This window comes from Falco rusticolus, chromosome 12, assembly GCF_015220075.1.
Source record: "Falco rusticolus isolate bFalRus1 chromosome 12, bFalRus1.pri, whole genome shotgun sequence".
Classification (NCBI taxonomy): Eukaryota; Metazoa; Chordata; class Aves; order Falconiformes; family Falconidae; genus Falco; species Falco rusticolus.
In genome coordinates, this window is record NC_051198.1 from 18,519,080 (window position 1) to 18,539,419 (window position 20,340).

The window sequence follows — 20,340 nt, forward strand, 5'->3', positions numbered from 1 at the left end:
GTGCACATAAACATGCACATACATAATGCTTAAGTGAACTAGGAATAGTTGTGAGCGAATATATTTTCTTAAGTTATGTAAGTCTGTTTTCATCAGTTGTACATCACCATGTTTTCTGGGAACAACAGCTGTGTTTTATGGACACATCAGAGATGAAAGTGGCTATATATTGCAATATGCTTATGAATTAGTTGTTCCTAAAGTCTGTTTGACAAGATAGCTGTTCAGAGCCTGATAGATACATTCTCAGCTCTTGTGGTTAAGTAGTATATGTTCTCCCAGTAAAACAGCATTATTTTGCTGTGCCATCCAATCCATCTCAGGTGAGTTGAAGGGCAGTTGTTGAACACTGAAATATTTTTAATTCATTAATTGAAATAATTCAATGTTATTGCCAATAGTTTGCTATGTTGCTGAATTTAAAATTCAAAGAAAATGTCTAGTTTGTCTGTGGTGATTGCCCTCCCACCCCATATACTTTTAATACCACTCAATAGAGAAAAGGAAGTTCATTCATCCATACATTAATTCATTCTCGCAGGACGTATCTGTAATTCCATGTGTCATACTCCTTCGCATAAGTTCTCATTATGAGTTGTAGGATATTTGAATTCAGGTACATATGAACTATATTAAAATGTGTTACAACTGAGCCAAGAGTTCCTTTCACTTCTTTTACCATATGCACAATCCTTTTATTGTTTTCTGAAGTGATTTATGTAGTTGCTGGATTTTAATACCTTGCAGCTAGAGTGATTGATTAATTTCTTGCAGTTTGGTTCATGTATATGAAATGTTCTTGGCTTAAATAGAACACCTATGAAATAAATAAATCTTTCATAGTATTGTGAAAGTCAGCCTCAAAGATGCATACTAATATCTCTGTTAACATGTAGAACTTTTTAGTTCTTGTAAGTATTCTGGGTATGCAAGGTCTGTATAACATTTTCTGTGCACAGAATTCTTGTAAAAAAGATGTAACTCTTGGTAGATGCATCTACATTCTCTTCTAAAAAATAGTATTTTAGTGCAGTGGTCAACAGTTAAGAATACAGTGTACATCTCGGTCAGCAGCACTGCCTTGGTTACGTCACATGAAAAGGCGGATGTGTATGAAAGTAATTTAACTGCAATCCTATGTAACGTGTCGGAAAAATACCTGATATGCTTTGCAGTGTGCAGTAAGAGCAGCTGCATTTTACATAATTGCTTTATGAGCATTGACATGCAAGTTGTACATGGCACTACTTGGGTTCTTATCGCTTGAGAAGTAGCGTATGATGATGTAAATAAAGATGTGGTCATGTGCAGATGCGGAAAGGGGGACAGTAAGGAGTGTTATTTCAGTTTGATTTGCACATTCTTTTGGATTATAAATGCTTGGTAAAACTTTCTAAAAAGTTGGGTTTATTTTATAAGTCACGAGACTTGTGATGAGACTAGACTTTTAAAGGAGAAAGTTATTCCACACTGGGAGCCATATGGCTACAAGTCATTGGGACTCACCTGTATACAGGTGAGTCCCAATGTCTTAATACATTTCATATACATAAATACGATACAAAGTAAGCTAATTTCCTGTGGGGTTTTTTTTGCCACCTTATGGGTGGAGAGACTTGCTTCCTCTTTCAGTGTTAGACAGAACAGAAGGGAGAAACTTTTTCCCCGTAATTTGCTTGGGAGGAATAACTTGAGCTTTAGTGGTTTGGTTTTGGGTTTTTTCGCCTCCTGTCTTGGAGATGCTAGGAGTTGCTAGTCGTTTCATTCAGGAGTAGTGCTTACTGTTTGACATCCAGCAGCTCAGGTATCATGTTGAAATGCTGTCACTTAGCTGCAGGTCGTCATCATGCCTCTGAAATTAGCTTGGGGATATTTTTTAATGTTCCGCAGCAGTGGTTATGGCTAGTGTTTTGTGTTGTTAATTTATTTCAAACTTTTTGATTGCATATAAAGGGATCTGTGGTTTGCTTTTGAAGATTTCAACAATTGTAGGTGTAAAAGGTTATTATCTACCCCTTTTCTCTGTACTCAGCCTTGAATATTCTGGAATTCTTGTTGAGTCCCCGTGCATGTTAAAAGTGATATTTTGCAGCAGAGCATGGAAAATACATTGATGATGATGATCAGTGCAACTTGACAAAAGCTAACAAAATACAATATTGTACTAAAATGGACATTTTGCCTTCAATATTTTGAGAAATATTTAACTGAAGTAATGAGAGAGAGAACTCACACTATCTTGGGTTTATTTACCCTGAGTAAATTTAAGGGGAACCACACTTCTCCTTTTAATTACACGTTCCTCATTTATGACTCTGAACAGTTTTGCAAGATTGTGAAATTGCATTAGAAATTGAGACAGTCTACATGTGGAATCTTGTTGTGCCATTCAGGGTGGTAAACCTGCCTCGAACAGTATGACAAAATCGTAGTTTCGAAAATATACAAGGATGTGAAGAGCTGGTACTTTTCCTTAAAGCACGTCTTCTGTACTGGTTCTTCCAACTGCAAATAATTGGAGAAGGTTATGTTACATACACTATATAAAATTTCTTATGATTTTAAGAATCGTAATTTTGGCTTTTACCTTCTCTACCAACTGTCAGGGAAAGCCTATTTCAATATGAGCCATTTTACAAAACTGAAGAGGTTTGTAAAGCTAAACTGCTCCCGTGCTATATGATACTTTCCTAATACCTGTTTACAGGATGATAAATTAGCAGATACAGTAACTACTGATGATTTATTTTCTTTCTCCAAAAAAGCTGCACAAGCCAACTTTCCTTAAGAACTTGATACAGCTCCTGCCTTTTCATTAATGTCAGTTTGTTTCTGCTCTCCTTAAATAATACCACCTCTGAGAAAAGAAACAAACCAAAACATCTTCAGGTTTGAAATTTACTAATGCCCTATTTCAGAAGTGCTTTTAAGCAGAGGGAGGAAAATCTGCAGGTAAACTATGAAAACATGTTACAGGCTGTATGAATAACATTCTGTTATTTTGAAAGCAAGCAGTTAATACTTGCATTTTAAATGATCACAAAGCTATAGCTGGATAGTGCTTCTTTAAAAATGGTCAGAGTATTTTAGTACGGCATTGTCCAGTAAAGCATTGTGTTCTGCTCTGTGATTAATCTTATATAAACTCACTTTCTTTAGTTTCTGATGTGGCAGGCACAGTGTGAATGCAGTGCCGTGACAATTTTTTCTACTGTTGTTTTTACACAGTTAAATTCACCTGTGGTTTTGTTTGAGATGATACTGTGGCACATGCAAGTTAATTGACTTTAAATTTGCTTTAAAAAATAGGTATCTTTTTAAATGAGGTGATATTTTTAGGGGGCGGAAAAAAGAATGCCTCTAGTGGGGAGAGTTTTTTCTGATTTTTAGCGGCATTATTTCAAATATTTATATTAAAACTCTTTATGTATTGCAATGAAATTAGGGATGTTTGGCTCTCTTACTCCATTATTGCAATTAGGAATTTAGCATCATCAGTGCCAAAGGACAAAAGTGTCTCATTTGCCCTATGGGGACAGGACAGTGATAAGATGATTTTTCGTCAAGGATCATTGGGTCGTAATTAAGTTACATTCATGGCTATTGCTTTTTGAAGGATGATTGGTAAATGACAGGCTTCATGTGCTTGGTACGGACAGTGTTCACTAGGGTTTTTTCTCCCTCTGTCAGAAAATCCTGTTGAGTCTGATAATGTAAATGTGGCATTTTATTCTGAACAAAAGAGCAGGGAAATGAGCTATCTTGTCTAATCATTCAGTTGTTTAACACCGACTTCCAGTTTAGACTCAATTGGCTGGAAAGCACTTGACATGTGAAGTTAGTGCTGTTCGGAACGCATGTTTGAGTAAATTTTAAAGTAAGTGACAGCTAAATTGTACCTAGGGAAATTACAAAGCCTTCAACACAGTTAATTTTTTGGGGAGGATTAGTTGTAATTGCAACACCAGTCTCCTTGAAGATTCCTTAGTATAGCAAATGAACAGAAAAACATTTAGCTCTTTCAAGAGCCCATTCTCTTTTAACAGAATAATTTTTGTAAAGCTGATTGTACCTTGCTGAATTGACTTCCCTCTACACTAACATCTGCTTCAGATTTGTAGAGAGGGTTTTGTTTTACCAGTCTACCCTCCACCCCCACCCCAGAGAGTCCCTTTTTTCTTTCTACCTCTCTAGCGATTTCAGGTTTGAGAGCTTTTCAATCAGTAAACCCCTTAGGTAAATTGCCACTTCACTAAAGCTTTATGCATAATGTTGCAGCACTTCAATTAAAATCAATATTTGGAGTCTTATTTTTATCAGGCAGACTCTCTGGCTGGGAAAGTTGTTTATTACAAGTAAAAGGGTTAGATTTAGTGCTACATTCTTGAAGCAAAAGGGGAGTGGCTTGTTGAAATTGAAGGGAGATTGTTACATCCTTGCCTCTTAGAGCCAGTCCTGCTACACAGTGTGTTCTGCAAACCCTTTGATACCGAGTTATATTGTCTCTTCAGATAGCTTTGTGTGAGTAAAATTGCCCACATAAGTATTTTGGAAGATTGTGCTCATAGTATCTTGGACTTCATAGGCGTCCTAAACAGAAACCGAGTAAATCTGAAAACTTTTGATATCTTAACCCTAGCATTGATTTAGTTGAAAAATAATGCCAAAGTAGTACTCTTCTGAGATGATGTAGGGCCAAGCATAATGCAGTGATGACTGAAGCTCCTTCTGTCATTCAAAAATAATAGTGTATCTTCTTTTTTAAAAGAACAAGTTTCAATGAGAGGGAAAAATACACCTAATCTGTAAGTGGAATGGGTATTAGCCCTCAACAGATAATATTTGTGAGTGACTTAAAGCTGTAGTATCTGGCCAACTCAAAATGAAGCATGGATCACCTGCGTTCACATTTTAAATAGTATTTTATCCAGACTGACACTGGAAATCAGATTTTCCCGACACGGGTATGTGGGCTTTATTTCCTTTTTGACTTGATCTGTATTAATTAAATAGTAATTTTGGACCAGGTTTTTAATGTAATAGTGTAGTAAGTATCCTTTGGGAAGATATTAAAAGGATGTTTGACATGCCAAAGTTTGTTCAGAGCCTGCCAAATATTTTCAAAAGTACAGCTGATTATTAGCTTAAAAGTCTCCTGTCTAAATAGTATTTTCTTAAAATCTGGAAAATATTTTTCATACAGTTCTTTAAGTTAGCGAATCATAATAAATATACTGAAGTGTTAACTACACTCAAAATTTGAAGCCTGCAGTAAGTTCTTAATTTTCATTTTCATTCATTTTCTAACAGGATTGTTAAAATGCTTACAAAAGTCATTGCTGGTACTTACTGGAATTAACTGCAGTTTGTGACAATTACAAAATACTGCAGGTTGCTGAATAAAACATATTAACTCAAGTACAAGCATAAGGCTTGGTGGTTTTTTCTTTGCAGTAGTAATACAAACAATTTCTTTGTAGAGGCTGAACTTCTGTAACTTATTGTTTTATAGTTGGTTGTTGCCAGTTTTATCATTTATCTGTTTTATAAAACCCATTTTCTGGTAAACTGGGAATGACTGGTTTTTTGCTTGAATGCAACTGAACAAATATCAGTTTTTGATAGATTCAAAACAAATGTCTAGTAAATTAGTGTGTAAGATACAGACCTCCTTAAATGCAGACTTATTTAGGTGCCTTCGAGCAGTAAGTACCAGTAACAAGTACGATATTTCTAGTTCTTTGCTGACTTTTTTTCTCTGCATATACAGTATTTATGCCTTCAGAAGTATACTTTTAGAGACTAGCAAACTGTAATGTTCCTGTTTGAATGACATTCCAATTATTCATTCATTTATTGATAGCTTTGACCTAAAAACAGTCACTTTAATCCTTTAGGAATACAGCTGAGACAATAGCATGGTTGTTTGAGCATCAATCTAGATTTATCACTGAAAAGCTAGATTTATCACTGAAAACTTTAATTTGAATGTATAAATGTTGTTGTGCCTCCTTAGAGGAGTTTTCTGTAAAACTAGATTTTTTTTTTTAGATGTTAACTGAACTTGCATCTAAAGCAGGAGAAAAATACTGATTATATAAAGCTTTATATCTGTCTATGGTAACTACCATAGTATTTCTCTTTTATGACAGTAATCTAGCCTGCAACATCTACTTGCAGTTTTGAAATTAACCTGTAATTTAGTCTTCACCCCAAATGACAAAAATTCAAATGACTCCATGGGGTGCCAGAAGATGCACTGTAAACAGGGCTCAGTAAGGGGGATAAGGTAGAAATCCATCATCTTAGGTTCATTTTCAGAACGCCAGTATTGCTGAACAAAATTAATTCTTCTTCTGTGTTTTACTCTTAAAATTTTTAAAATATTAGCCTAGATGAAGATAGTAGTATACAGTAGTCTAGACAGTTCATTCTTTGAAAAAACAAAATCTGTGCTGCACAAGAAATGCAGTGTGAGGAGAGGACACCTGAATTCAGTTTGTTTTAACAGTAATATCTTAATTTATTAAGGTTTAATTGATCAATAATACAGTTGCTTCAGGAATGCAAAACCATTTCAGGTCCTTTTTATTATGGCCTTCAGCTGCTGCTGTTAACTGATGGTTGGTTGTTTTAAATGTTATTTTATTATTTCTCCTTGCCTACTTCCACCACCCTTTATTTGATAAGCTTTTTGAAATCTAAAATGCAGTCTAATTGACTGCTTGGCTACTTAGTACATTTTGTGTGTGTCATCTTCGTTTGTTTCAGTTTTAGTTTAAACCTTCCCCTTCAAAGAATACCTTCACATACTGTTTTACCAGTGTTTCAGCGGTTCTCTTCTTTTGCTTTCGGTTTTGTTTTGTGTTTTCTTTTTAATTGGGTTGTAATCCTTTGAAAAAGGGTCTGCAGCAGACGATTTAGTTCTGTTAGTTACACAATAGAGGATGTTAATTTATATTTGTTATTTTAAGTTTCAGATCTGATTGTTTTTATGGCTTTTCAGTTTTGCATTTAAACTATGTATTCTTCTGAAGGTGCAATACTGTATATGTAGGAAAAAATCCAGCAAAGGACCGAGATAACAAAAATGGAAATACTGTACTTGTTACTAGTACTTACTGCTCGAGGGCTTCTGAATAAGTGACTTCAAGGAAGTTAGCATCTTACCCACTAATTTACTAATACCGTGGATACATTCTAGTGTCATGGCTCTATGTGACATAGACCAGCATACAATACATTTTGGTACCTTAATATATTGTTGAATTAGTTGCAGAAATTACATTTGTATTGCAGAAAATATACATTGGATTCTGACCTTTATATAGAATGAAAAAATGCTAGCCCTTCAATTGTGATGAAATGGAAATCAAGAGATGATTTATAGCTAGTTTGTTAAGGTGTAAAACAAGTATAAAGTGATCTAAAGAACTGTGGTTATCTTAATTAACTCTGGAGATCTGTATTGAAATAAAAGTGCTGTGGAAAAAGTTTCAAGAGCTTAAAAATAGAAAATGTCTAAACAGAGACATTTGGAGGTAATGTAATGTTCATAAATACTACTTACTAACAAGAAAAATAGAACTCAAATACAAACAGAGATATCTGTTATTGGGATTTTGTCACAATAATAGTACATAGCAGAACTTAAGAATTTTACTTCAAGGAGAAAGTGCATCTAATGATGGAGAGCATTCACACCTTTGGTTAATTTGTAGTGAACAGTGTTCATGCAATCTAAAATCACACAACCAAGAGGTTTAAGCATAAATCTGTAGTTCTGTTTTCATGTCTGTGGCTGTCAAGCATACATGGCATTTGTTTGTGGGAAAACTTCACTGGTTATTTAAAAATAACCGTAACATATTGCGGGGAGGGGGAGCGAAATATAGTCTTGAATTATAGATTGCTGAGTGAATTTTCCTTGAAATTTTCAAGACTGAAGTGGGCTCAGCATGCACTGCTCCTGCTTGGAATGTTTGATTATTTTTATTTTTGCTTTGTTTCATTCCACAAGGGATGACATGCCTGCAGCTCTGGAAGCTTTAATCAACTGTTATAAGAAGTATGGTAAAGTTCTTCAGCTTCATAACGTCTACTGTAGACTGATAGAAAAAGGAGACACTGATCTTCTGCAGAAGGGTTAGTTGCATGTAATCAGATCCTGTCTAGTTATATGGAGTGTTTTCTGGAGGCTTTTCTTCCAGGAGTTGTATATTATTTCTTTCAACTGAAAGAAAAAAAAAATGTTTATGTTTATATGTGTAACTTCAAAGCACTTAAATGATGCCTGCATTCTTTGGATTGAAAATTTAAATTTTAACTGTAGAAGAATCCTGATGTTTGGGTAATACAGTGTCAAGCTCTCAGATTAGTGCCGATACGTATTCTAGTTATGTCTGCTATTGAGAAACAACTTAATTGTATAACAACACATCTGCTTTTCAAATAGTTGTGCAGTTAAGAAATCTCTGCAGTAGAGAATGCCAATATATAGTCTGTTTTCTTGAATGTGATGCAAAGTACAATGCAGATAAATAGAAAAACATTTTAAATATTCTCAACCGCAGATAATATGTTGTAATTATTCCGTATGTATCAAAATTTGTCTCCCTATAGCTTAGTCTTGGGAGTTTTGTGATGCTTGGAAAATATTAGTGTTAAGAATATCTAATATATATATATGTGTGTGTATATATATATAAAAAAATGCTTCAATATATTTAGTACATTAATGAGTTTTACTCTCTTTAGTTTCAGATTTTATAAGCAGAGAATATGGTGACATGATGGCTCTTTATGATCTCTTCTTTGCCTTCTTGCAAACAGGAAAATACAAAGAGGCCAGGAGGGTCATTGAGGTGGGATTTTAACTATAGTACTTTAATCATGCAGCTATTTAGACTCTTAATTAGAAACATTTAAAGTTTTTAACCTTTAATTAGACTTGTTCTGATTCATGTTAATAGAATTCAATCCAATAATAAAAAAACCACCCTCGACCAGCTTTATTTTGTATAATTACAGTTCAGAAGAGAGACAGTCTTGTATATTGAAATTGTTTCCTCACTTTCTCAAATTCGCTGTTATATATCAAAATGATATTTGCATATTAAATATCGGATTGTGGAACAATTAAATTAAACTGGCATTCCTGGGTGTAAAGTTGCTAATCCTCTTTCCGAAGGAATTCTTTGTTCTTAAAAGCACTGGAATTTAATTTGCTGCAGACCATGCTCAGATTTATTTGTAATGCTTGTCTACAAGTTAATCAGCCAAACAAGCGCTGTCTGCTACTGTTTGGCATTTAATTTAGCATTTCTTCTCTCTCTCTTTTTCAGGATAGTAAGCAGCTTATAGGAAGTGGTAGGTGACAAACTTGGTCTATTTAGGATTAGTATATTTTATCTAGACTTGATTGAAATTGTGCTTACTGAAATTGATAAGTCAAAGGGGCAGCTGCAGAGTCTGCCCAGATTGTGATTATTTTTCTTCTTAACACAGTTGTATGTTTTTAAAATGCTGCATAAGTTTCCCAGTTAATGTGTGGGAGGAGGCATCTTGAAGAAAAAAGTAATACTTTTGTCTTCATCATTTTTGTGTTACATACACAACTCTGTAACCTAATATTATGGGGGTTTTCTTCCTAAGACAAAGTATGCTTTTTTCCCTCGTTCCCCCTAGAATATGTGAAATACCAGTTATACCTACTTGAAGAATCTAATAGAATTCTTTCATTTAAAAAAAATCTTAACTGAAGATCTGCTTGTCTGTGGTGGAACAATACTGTCCTGCTGCAGGATGTGTGGAAATTGCTAAGCACAACGTTGAAGCACTGGTATTTTCGTTCTAAGAGTGGTTTTGGACCTCGGAGTCTTATAATACAGAAAAATAGAAATAACAGTATCTGACAGAAGACGACGACACTGAGGAGTTGAGTTCTTTTTATAGTGATTAAAGTATATAGGAGATAAAAGGATGAAATCTGATTTGGAAGTAAAATTAAAGCTAAATGAGTAAAACTGGTGCTTGATGTGATTCAGCAGCTGTTTCTTTGATACTGGCATTTAATTTCTCAAAACTTGTGTTGGTGACTACAGTTCAGCAGCCAGAACTATCAGAATAGGATAGTGAATCAATTATCAAATTGTTGGGACTTTGAAACTTGTCAATTTCATAATAGATGCTAAATGATCTCTGCAAATAGTCAGTATTTGGTGATTGATCATAAATTATTAGCAAACACAGACGCACACTTTGGTATAAATCTGAACACCTGTATCTGGAGACTAAGTGGAAGTTTTTCTGGCTTTTTATGCTATTTGAAGTAGGTTTTCTTGCTTTTACCTAACTTCTCTCAGGTATGAATTAGAGCTTTGTATATGCATGCTGTTGAGAAAAAGAGATTTTAAGTTCCAAAAGTTTTAGGAGTTCAGGAATTTAGCTAGGATTAGCATGCATGTATTTTTACTAGTGGATGAAGTGGCACAAAATCAATTACTACATGGTGTGTTATATTTCAAGTATGCTTTTATTATGTAACAAGATGGTTAAGTATTTTTTGTAAAAAGAACTCGACAAGGGGTAGAGGGGAGAAATCTTAAAATGGATTTTTTTACTAAAGAAGAAAATAGTTTTTATAGATTTGAACCATAAACAAGTTACTGTTTGCTTTTTTGTTTGTTGGGAAGTTGAAGCCTTAGTCATTATAATGTGGATGATGGATTATGAGGTGTATGTGTATCCTTTTCTCTAGACCAGTGGTTTTTATGAGTAAATTTACTTCTCTTGTTGGTCACCTCAGATTGTTTTTCTATTTTCCTTTCTTGTGAAATATTATTCAGTGAAGGTGATCAATTGGTACTGCTTTCTCTTTTCAGATGCTATTGCGTATTAGAGATAGATTATGTTTCAGCATGTGCTTTTATCATATATTGCTGATTGTGGTGGTCAATTGATTTCAGTGATACCATTTGTTTTGAGAGAATATACAAAGTTAATAGAGTATCTAAAAGCACGGTAATGAAGCTGGAAAAAAAAATCTTAGAAACTAAGGAATTGTAGGTTATGGAGGATATGGCCATTTAAATGGGGTGTTACTTGCTGGAGACCACTGCCTCTGCTGGCTTTTGCTATTTTTAGAGATCACATGTACACTAGATGCTTATGTGAAACTTCATGACAACTGCTGCTTTGAAAACTTAAAACTGAAAGCCCCAGGAATAAGAAAATAAGTCTTAAATCTCAGTCTTTGGTAAAATATGACTAGGTGACAGTAGTGGCAAAGGAAGAAGGGTAAGATTTGAGTGAGATTAGAAAAATGACATCAGAGTTGTATATCTACATTATCCAGTCACACATGTTGAGCATGCATATATGTGTGTATATGAGCTTGTGTTGTGGGATATTGTCATAGCAAGAAAGCTGAAAGCTGTGGGGCTTCATCTGCTTGCTGGAAGGACAGCAAGACTAAGCAGAGAATGATAGTATAAAAGACTGCAAAAGGTGAATAGAAAGGAGATGAGGCAAAGAATGCCCCTGACTGGTGCTAGAACAAGTAAACTGAAGCACGTGGAAGTTCAGTGGTGTGAGAGTCTGTTGAAGCAATGATAAGTGGAAGAGAAGCTGTGATGGAGAAGACTGGGGGCAGAAATGCAGCTAAGTTCTAAGGCTGCACAGAGGTTGGTTGATAAAGGAACAGCCTGCTGGATTGCTGGATTGCCTTGTTAAGCTTTTGAAAGTTTCTTCTCATTTGTTCTGTGGCAGGTAGCTAGAGAAAACCTCTCTCAGAGGCAATACCTCCAAATGAGGTAGCCTGTTTTATTCTAGCTGTACCTGAAGATTCTTGAGCCCTTGAAGTTATGCTGGTAGATGCTCTTTTGTTTTCCACTGGAAACAAGTTCTACTATTGGGTGCTATAGTACATCAAAGCATGATTTAGTCTTCAGTTCTTTTGTCTTGAGTCCTTCAGAGTTGATCATGTTCAAACAAAGTTGGCACATCTCTCTTCTTGGCCCTTACCGTAAAGTCACATACTAGCTTGCTTTCCCTTGGAGTGGCACAGCATGTCATCAAATCTAGCTCTAGTTACTTAAGATTTTTTCCCCTTACTTGGAAAGGCAGTTTAATTGCCTTTTTTTCCTTCAATTTTGTTTTTCATATAAAATTAAGCCCCCCCTGCCATGGGCAGGGACGCCTTCCACTAGACCAGTTTGCCTAAAGCCCCATCCAACCTGGCCCTGAACACTTTCAGGGGTGGGACATTATGAGTAAAATAAACTACATTAAAACTAATGTAGGCTAAAAGAAAGTGATATGAACTTTCAGTATCTAGGATTAAGCTAAAAGTACTTTGCTAGAATAATATTTTCTTCACCTATCTTGTAAAATGTTGTCTTACTTTGAAAACATCTAATCAGATTTTCTCCTGGAGAGAGGTTTTATGTAATTCTTCTTATGTGTTGCTCCAGAGCTCCAGATAGTAGATCAGAGAGTCTGGAAGAGCTGTTTGGCCTAATATTCTTGCAAGACTGGTATATAAATGGTGGGAGATTTTTCTAGAGCCTAGTCCCCCAAATCCTGCCAGTCCACAGGTACTTACTTACCTGTTGCCAGAACTGGACAATTGGAATTCCCTTATGTTTACTCAGTTGTTGACCGCCACTTTATTGACCTGATCAGGCTGATGGTTGAGAGCTGGACTGATATGAAGGTCATCCATGAGAGTGGGAATGAAAAAGGGAATGTTGCACCACCTTGGAGGAATCTACTTCCTCTTCCCTTTATCTGTTGTTCTGTTATTTTGTTTGCATGCTGCATGGAGGTTTAAAAATCTCACTACCTGTAGTACTTACACTTGTTGTCCATCATTTTGGTCCAGTTGTAATTATGTGGTCATCTCTGAATTTAATACTGAGATCTCGTTCGTACTTGCAGCTGTCTTATCTGCATGGTGGTTGAATATTTGTAGACCTGCGCATTTTCCTTCGTTTATTATTCATGCTGAATGCAATTATCAAAGTACTCTCTGAATCCATGTTTAATTAAGCCCATGTCCATGCTTGGCTCTTCCTGGTAGAATTACAAAACTTAAATATTTAAGTACTGTAAACAGTCCTGCAGCAGAGGTTCAAGCAAGCCCTTCTATGAATCTGCTTAGCAAAGATCTAAACCATGTTTTCATGAAGTAGAAATGAGCGCTCTACACCTATGGCTAAAGTATGCAAGGTTTTAAACTGAAGTTAAATCCATTTCTGCGCGCGCTGTATGGATAAAATCGTTACACCTTAAGCTATATTTCATTGGACAGCAAAATACTTCTGTAAAAAAACCAAAACAAGCACCACATTAACAAAGGGTATCGGGTCACTGGCATTTTTAGTTAGGAGCTGATGGATTCCTTTGTTAGGAACTAGGAGTTTACGGTAGAGATGTTCAGTTGTCTTCTGTTGTTTAACAGATACTTCCTGAAATCAGTCTGGATCAAATCACGTCAGCTATTAAGTTAAAATTGTTTTTTCAATGAAAAGAGTAAAAGCTCTTCTTTCTCATGTGTTTGTAGTTTTACTGGAGATGAAGGCTAGGAAAGGATGACTGTGTTTGGAATATAGGGAAGGATCTCAGAACTGCATGGCAAAATTTTTTATTAGACCAGCCTGTAGAGCTTTGCTACCACTAGGGGAACCTCCTTTGAAAATAGCAATGCATAGTGCATGGCTTCAGAATTGTTTGAAGCAGATTTTAATTAAGTGTGATATTTTACTCATCTTATGCTCTTATGCTAAATTTATCATTCACATTTAATAGTTAAATATATCATGCCATATTTCACATATCTCAAGGCATTCATGTGATGAATTGAGGGACAAACAGTTGTGAAATATTTTAATGAAATGTGTTCCAGTGTGAATAAATGGAAGACATTTGCTGCGGAAATTCAAGACCTGACAAAAGAACTGTTTTGGGTGAGTTTAGTGTGCAGGAATATATCTATCAACAGATGTCAAGTTAATTCAGGAGGTAAATAGATTTAAGCAAAGAATTGTGACATCCACTGTCAGCAGACCTCAAGATACCATTTGCCATTGGATTTAATCTACCATAAAAACAACGAGAATATTTCTACTTGATATTGAGAGATTACAACCTTCTTTCATCCAGATTGTGGTTTGGTTTTTTTTTTCCTAAAGAGTCTGCATCATAAAATTGAGTCTTGCTGATTTTATGTTGGAGATGAACTATGGGGAGAAGATGCTTTCTTGATTTGCGACAGCAGGATTTAGTGTTTTTCAATGTGTAATTTAATGATGGTTGTATCTAGTGTCTGAATTTACCTACAGAGGCTTGTTTTTGGTGCTGTTAAGGAAAGAATGGAGGCAATTAGAACAAAATTTAAACATTTGTGCATGTTGAATGCAAATTGTATTAGATAATGGTGGTCTGAGATTGAGCAGTAGTTTGTAGGGGGTGTAATAGCTTTTATTAAAGTAACTGTATACAACTGAGAGGGAGGGGAAAGGTTGAAGAGCTCCTACACATGCAAGCCCTATAATTACAAGAAAAGATTTGGGTTTTTTCTTACTATTGAGTCCTGTTAGTCAAATAAAAGCATTGCTTCTCCTTATGAAACTGGACTGTGATACAACTATTAGTGAAGTTGGATTTTGTGTCCATGCATGTGTGTGTGGTTTAATAAAAAAAGGGTGCTTGATAGTTCAGTCCACATTATTTGGAAGTTCTGAAGTACTGCTTTCTTAAAATAAAGCAGAGGAATATGTTTCAAATAAGTAGATCTGGTAAAGGACGTGACAACTAAAGAAATTCCTTCCAGAAAGGGAGAGGGTAATATGTTTGGAATGTGGAATCGTGGCAAGAGCTGTGCATCCTTTCTTGGCTTCAGAACTTTGTGTTAGAGGGAGGATACTGCTGAGTTTTGTAATGCTTTTTTCATTCATCATCCAACATAAAACCACGTTAGGATACAAAGAACAATTTTTTCCTCTATTTTGAGTCTGGAACATCCTTGAGAATCTTGTTTTGAGCGAGTTTTTTGCTTATCTTTGATGTCATCTTTTCTTCCAGCGTGATTATTGTTGTGAAGTTCTCTTACTGTCTAATGATTATACACACACACACGCACATATATATATATATTGCATAATTTATCTTAGGAAACTTACTGGTAAATGTAGAATGTTCCAATAATGCTTAAACACACATCAGTCTAGTTGTCATGAGCAGTGCTAAAGTTGTAAAGCTCTTTCTGTTTCTATTTTCGTATTTTTGGAAAATATTCAGGTTTCCTTACATTTTTCTCAGTATCTGCCTAACATAAAGAAGCATATATTCCTGTTTCAAGTGAAATAATAAAATCAGGAATAGTTACCGACACGATTATTATCTGTTGAGTAAAGTCAGTGAACTATGTAACTGACAGAAGCTTTGCAGCAAATACATACTTCAGGAAAAAAACCACAGACGGACAGTAAAAGCTTTCCCAGTGGAGACTGTAAGCTTTTTATTTTCTTATTATGAACTACTGCTGCTTTTTATGTAAAAATTAACCTAGCAGAAGTAGGCTAGTTGATACCTTGGGTGATTGTAGGATAGGCAGAAAGGAAAGCATGAGCTTGAATTCTAATCACTCCCAACAAGAGAGTTAGGGAGGATATATATGCAGATGTGTGCCCCTTTATGTCTTTCATTAAGTATCTGGTAGAGCAAATAAAATATCATATACACTTCAGTGAGTAGGGTTTGAAGTTATAACTTGCAGCGGAACAATTAATGATTTGCAAAACTCTGCTGCTGCATTAGAGTACTTGCCTTTGCTATCAAACATAAAAAGTACGCATATTGAAGGTACAGATTTAATTGTATTCAAGCTTTCATACAGTTGTCCCTTGCCCAGAAAGTTGTGCAAGTGTTTGGATGTTTCAGATGAGCTTCTCATTAAATAAATCAGTGTTGTGGGAGTTGGAGTCTGTTTAGTCGTGTTTATTTTAGGGTAAAATTGCTTATAAAGAACAAAAACAATTACTCTTTTTTTTTAGAGAAGTCCCATGTTGGGTATGAGCTGTTCACAAAGTTTTCTTTTGTGTAGAAAAAATAAAGTGAATGAGGATCTTTCCATGTCATCACCAAAGAAACCCTTTTGGAAATCCAGAAGAGCTAAACTTTTTTTGAGGTGGGAAATTAATTTGTAGGAGTATTACTTGCATTGCCTGCCATAGACAGATGTAGCTCTAGTGTCATCCTGGTAATACAATGACTTAAAGAAAAGCCAAGCTAGAGAAGTAATGTATTTATTAGATAGCTGATATAATTGTAACAGAAAGATGCTTTTTGACACAGATTGCTTATTTAATAAGAGGCAAAAATATAACAGAAATGGAAGAATTATATTCATCTCATCTATTGACTAGACTTGGATGGCTACCTAAGGTACAGAAACTTTATATCTGCGTATTTTTTTCAACTTTCTGATTAAGTAGTACACCTACTGCTTAGTAGAAGTGAGGACTTCTGCCAAGAGTTTTAACATAGGGGAAGATTCAACCATAGCATACAGTGTTTATATTGTAAAAAAACTTGTTCAAGTAAGCTGCCATGCAAAAATACCCAGGCTTCATTGAAGCTGCCTGGAATTTGTGATTTTCGTAGACGTTTTTGTGGAATCAGGGAAAAATCTGTCTTTAAATTAAGAACTTGCCATCAAATGTTCTGTTTTCACTGGTGCTTATGTTAGAGAGAGCTGTTAGAAATGACATACATCAGTTCTTATAGCTGTCTGTTCAAGGCTGTCTGTTTGGAGGAGTAACGCACTTTCTTGCAAGATATTGCTTTGGCATCTAAATCTCAGTAACTGGTTCTGGTACTGGTAACATAAGTCTGTAGTGGCTGTTGATGTAACTCATCATGAAACATTCTTCTTCCTTTAGCAGCGTTAGCTGTCTCTTATTATTACTGGCTTTTTCAGCTGCAAAGAGAGGAATGAATGGATCTACCTGTCGAAAAAACAGCATCAGAAGGTGCAGCACAGATGATGTTCATAAAATTTAGCTGTTTCCTTCCGCTGTTTGGATTGGTGATGAAAACAGAACTGTTTCCTTCAGCAAAGAACAAACTTTGGGAGGAAAATAGAATTTAGAAGAAAACATACAACATGTATGGAGGGCAGAGTTAAACTTGAATGGGTAGAATTAACGTATTATTCATAGTGAAGTTACACCATGAAAGGCTAGAACAAATTGTCTGGGATATGTAAAGTTATTTTGCCAGCTTACACGAGTAGTGTGTGGAAGTGCAGTGCTGGAAGGTTAAAACAAGAGTCATCCATCTTCTCATGATACACCAAATGAAGAATACTTCTGCTTGCTTTCAAATAATTAGGCATTCTAAGCCAGCTGTAGCAAAAGTGGTAGTGTTTTGGGACATTCTCAACTCTTAGTTTTCTGAAACTCTTCTTTTTGAATAATACCATAAGGTTTCTGGTCTGTATGTTGTGGTTTTTCTCTGTAAGTAAGTTTTGTGTTTAAAGAGAAAAAGGTTGCTTCAGGCAAGTAGAGAGAAGTAAGTAAATTTTTTCCATATGTCTTTTGTAAATTACTTCTAATAAAAGTATTTTTAGAAGTAAAAAAAAGAGTATTGGTCTAGTAGCTGTTACAGAACACTAATGTAAAAAAAGCTTGAATATTTTTATAGTTATCTAAAAATCTGGAAAAAAATTTGAATAGATTCCCATCTGACAGGTCAGTATTTTCCCGGACAGTGTTTTTCTCAGCTGTAATAAGGAGAAATTAGCTCAAATAAAATTCTTCAGTACAGAAAAAGATTTTTTCTGGTGACTGGACCCTTTCAATCACCTGCCTGAAGTGACTGGTTCTAGGAAGGAGGAGAACAAGTCAAATGCTTTCAGTATGTTGGGATTGCTGCATTCACGTGATTTTTGAGTGCTCCTTGGCAAGAGTTCTTCTAAAGATGCAGCATACTTTTTCCCCTTCTGGTTAGTTTACCTGTGTGTGAAGGTTTAGAATCAATGAGTAAATTAGTGTAGGGTTGTAAGTTGAGCCTCAGAAAGACAGCAACAAAGGTGTTCAGAATATGGAATGGTTTCTATAGAAGACACAGCTAAGGAGCTGTGTTCTACTTAGTCTGGAGAAGAAACAATGAATTATTATATGTACCACTCATGAAATTAATGTGAAATAGAGATGCTAAAGAAAAATCACTTGTGCATTGTCTTCCAGTACAAAATCAAACGAAGCCAGTAGAAGCTAGGCTGGAAACAAACAAAAAATGGTAGTATTTTGGTTGTGCAGAAGGTAGCTGAGGCAACCCTTTGCCAAAAGATCTTAAGAATGCTAAATCTTAAGGGATTCCCAGGGTAACCGGAAAAGCTTATGGAAGAGAAACCACTTGCTAGAAACTGTGACCCACTGAACCTCTAGTAGTTGGAGAGTCACAGAGCATTAAAGGGGGAAATATTTCTGGGGTTTCTGTCATTTTATATTCTCCTGTAGGCACTATTAGGGAGAGGTTAACAAGCTACATGAACCTTTGGGTTTGTTACAGCATTGCTTTTGTATTCCAAGGGAATGTAAAAGCCAGAAGATCTCCATGTTTAGTTTATATGCTGCATGAATTGCTTGAGACTTTCAATGGTTGCTTCATTCTTTAAAGGAGTGATTGTCTTTAGAAATGAAAAAAAGAAACAACAACCAAAACCAACCAAAAAAGTCACAACCAACCACACAAAAAAACCAGAAACAACAAAACACTTAAGACTCAATAATGATTTTTGTGTGTCTATTGAAGCAAGCAAGATCAAAATTGTAAATTGGAATTTGGAAGAGTAATTAGAATAACAGTTTTTTAAATTTTATTCGTTGCAGGTTTTTATTCTGTATTTTAGTCTGCTGTGTTGTAGAAAGTCTGCTTCCTGCTAATGCAATGTTTAAAATTCCCTAAGATGGTAAGGGATAAGCTACAAATATGGACTATCAGGCAAGCCCTGGAGATTTAGTTAATCTGACCTAGATGTTCTTTTGATGATTGAGACCTGCAGTATGTGAAAACACTTCTCAATTTCAAAATGAAACACAAGGATATCTGTTGTATAACTCAGCTGTCCTTGTAGTGACAGACACATCAATCATTTCTGAACAGGAAAGGATTTACTATAAAAAGTTTGTAGCTTTGGAGCTGTTGAGTTCATTGGCATTCGGATCAACAATGATATTGGAAGTTGTAAGTGAATTCAGCATTTGAATTTTACCATTTCCTAAAGAGGATTAGCTACAAATGCAGGCAACATACTTTTTTCTTTTTCATTTTCAAGAGCCTGTTGTGTAAGATCTTAATTCTTGACTTAGTTTTCGGCATATTTTATGTGAAACTGCTTGGTAGCTCTTAAAAAAAGCACTGAACAGGTACCTATAAACATAAATAACTTCTTTTTTTTAAAAAAAAAAAAAAAAGAAAGAAAAAAGAAAAACTAATGAAAAAAAGCAAGTACCTGGAAAGCAAACCTGTGTTTACATACACCACTTTTGAATGGTTGAGAAGCCACTATTTTTCTGTAACCTTTTAGGTTGAGACTGTTTTTATAATACAGTTAAATACATAGAGAAGATGCTCCATGTTGAAGAGCTGTGGGGTTAAGGCCCTATTTTTTGAAAACCTTACAATGATTGCGTAAAATGGTTTGGATGATTGGTAGGATTATATGGCCTAACATTTACTCTGCAGAACACTGTTTCTTATGTATTTAGTAAATTTTAACAGTTTTGACTGAAGTTTTGCATGCTGGTTTTCTAGTGTATGCTGAATTATTTCAGAAAGATGTAATGGTGATAATTCTGTGCTTGGATAATGTGGGAAAAGAAAATAATCAGTGTTAAAAAGACAGAAGGTAAATGGACATTTTCAATGGTAATTGTTTCCACTGTTTTGGAGCTGAGACTCAGTATTTCTCACTGCTTTTTGTTCAGACTGCCTCTTTTATGCAAAGTAGTGTTCAAATTCTTGAAGTTGTACTTCACGTTTACACAGTAGACTTCTTATAATATTAACAGCTAAAAGCCTTCAAGAGTCAAAACATGTTTTTCTGTAAGAATGAACAGACATTTCCTCGGAATCACTTTGAGGTATTTTAATGTGAATCTGGACACCTGCAATGAAAGCAGAATCCTCTCTGTAAATGATCCCTGTGCTAAAACAAGAGAGTATAAACAAAGTAAATCCAAGTACTCTGTGAGAAGGAAGGGTAGGAGGTGAAAATGACAGATGCTTTGCACACAGGCTTTCTTTTTTTAATCATTTTTTGAGATATGTCAG

At 35.3% G+C, this 20,340-nt stretch overlaps 1 protein-coding gene across 1 annotated transcript in view; it reads left to right on the top strand.

Moving 5' to 3' along the window:
• The window catches only part of LRPPRC (leucine rich pentatricopeptide repeat containing), a 92,413-nt gene that overhangs the window by 42,640 nt on the left and 29,433 nt on the right, over positions 1-20,340 (top strand). The window contains exons 24-25 of the mRNA XM_037405353.1: positions 8,021-8,145; positions 8,758-8,864. Of these exons, the coding sequence (XP_037261250.1) occupies positions 8,021-8,145; positions 8,758-8,864 (232 nt within the window). The remainder of the gene's footprint in view (positions 1-8,020; positions 8,146-8,757; positions 8,865-20,340) is intronic.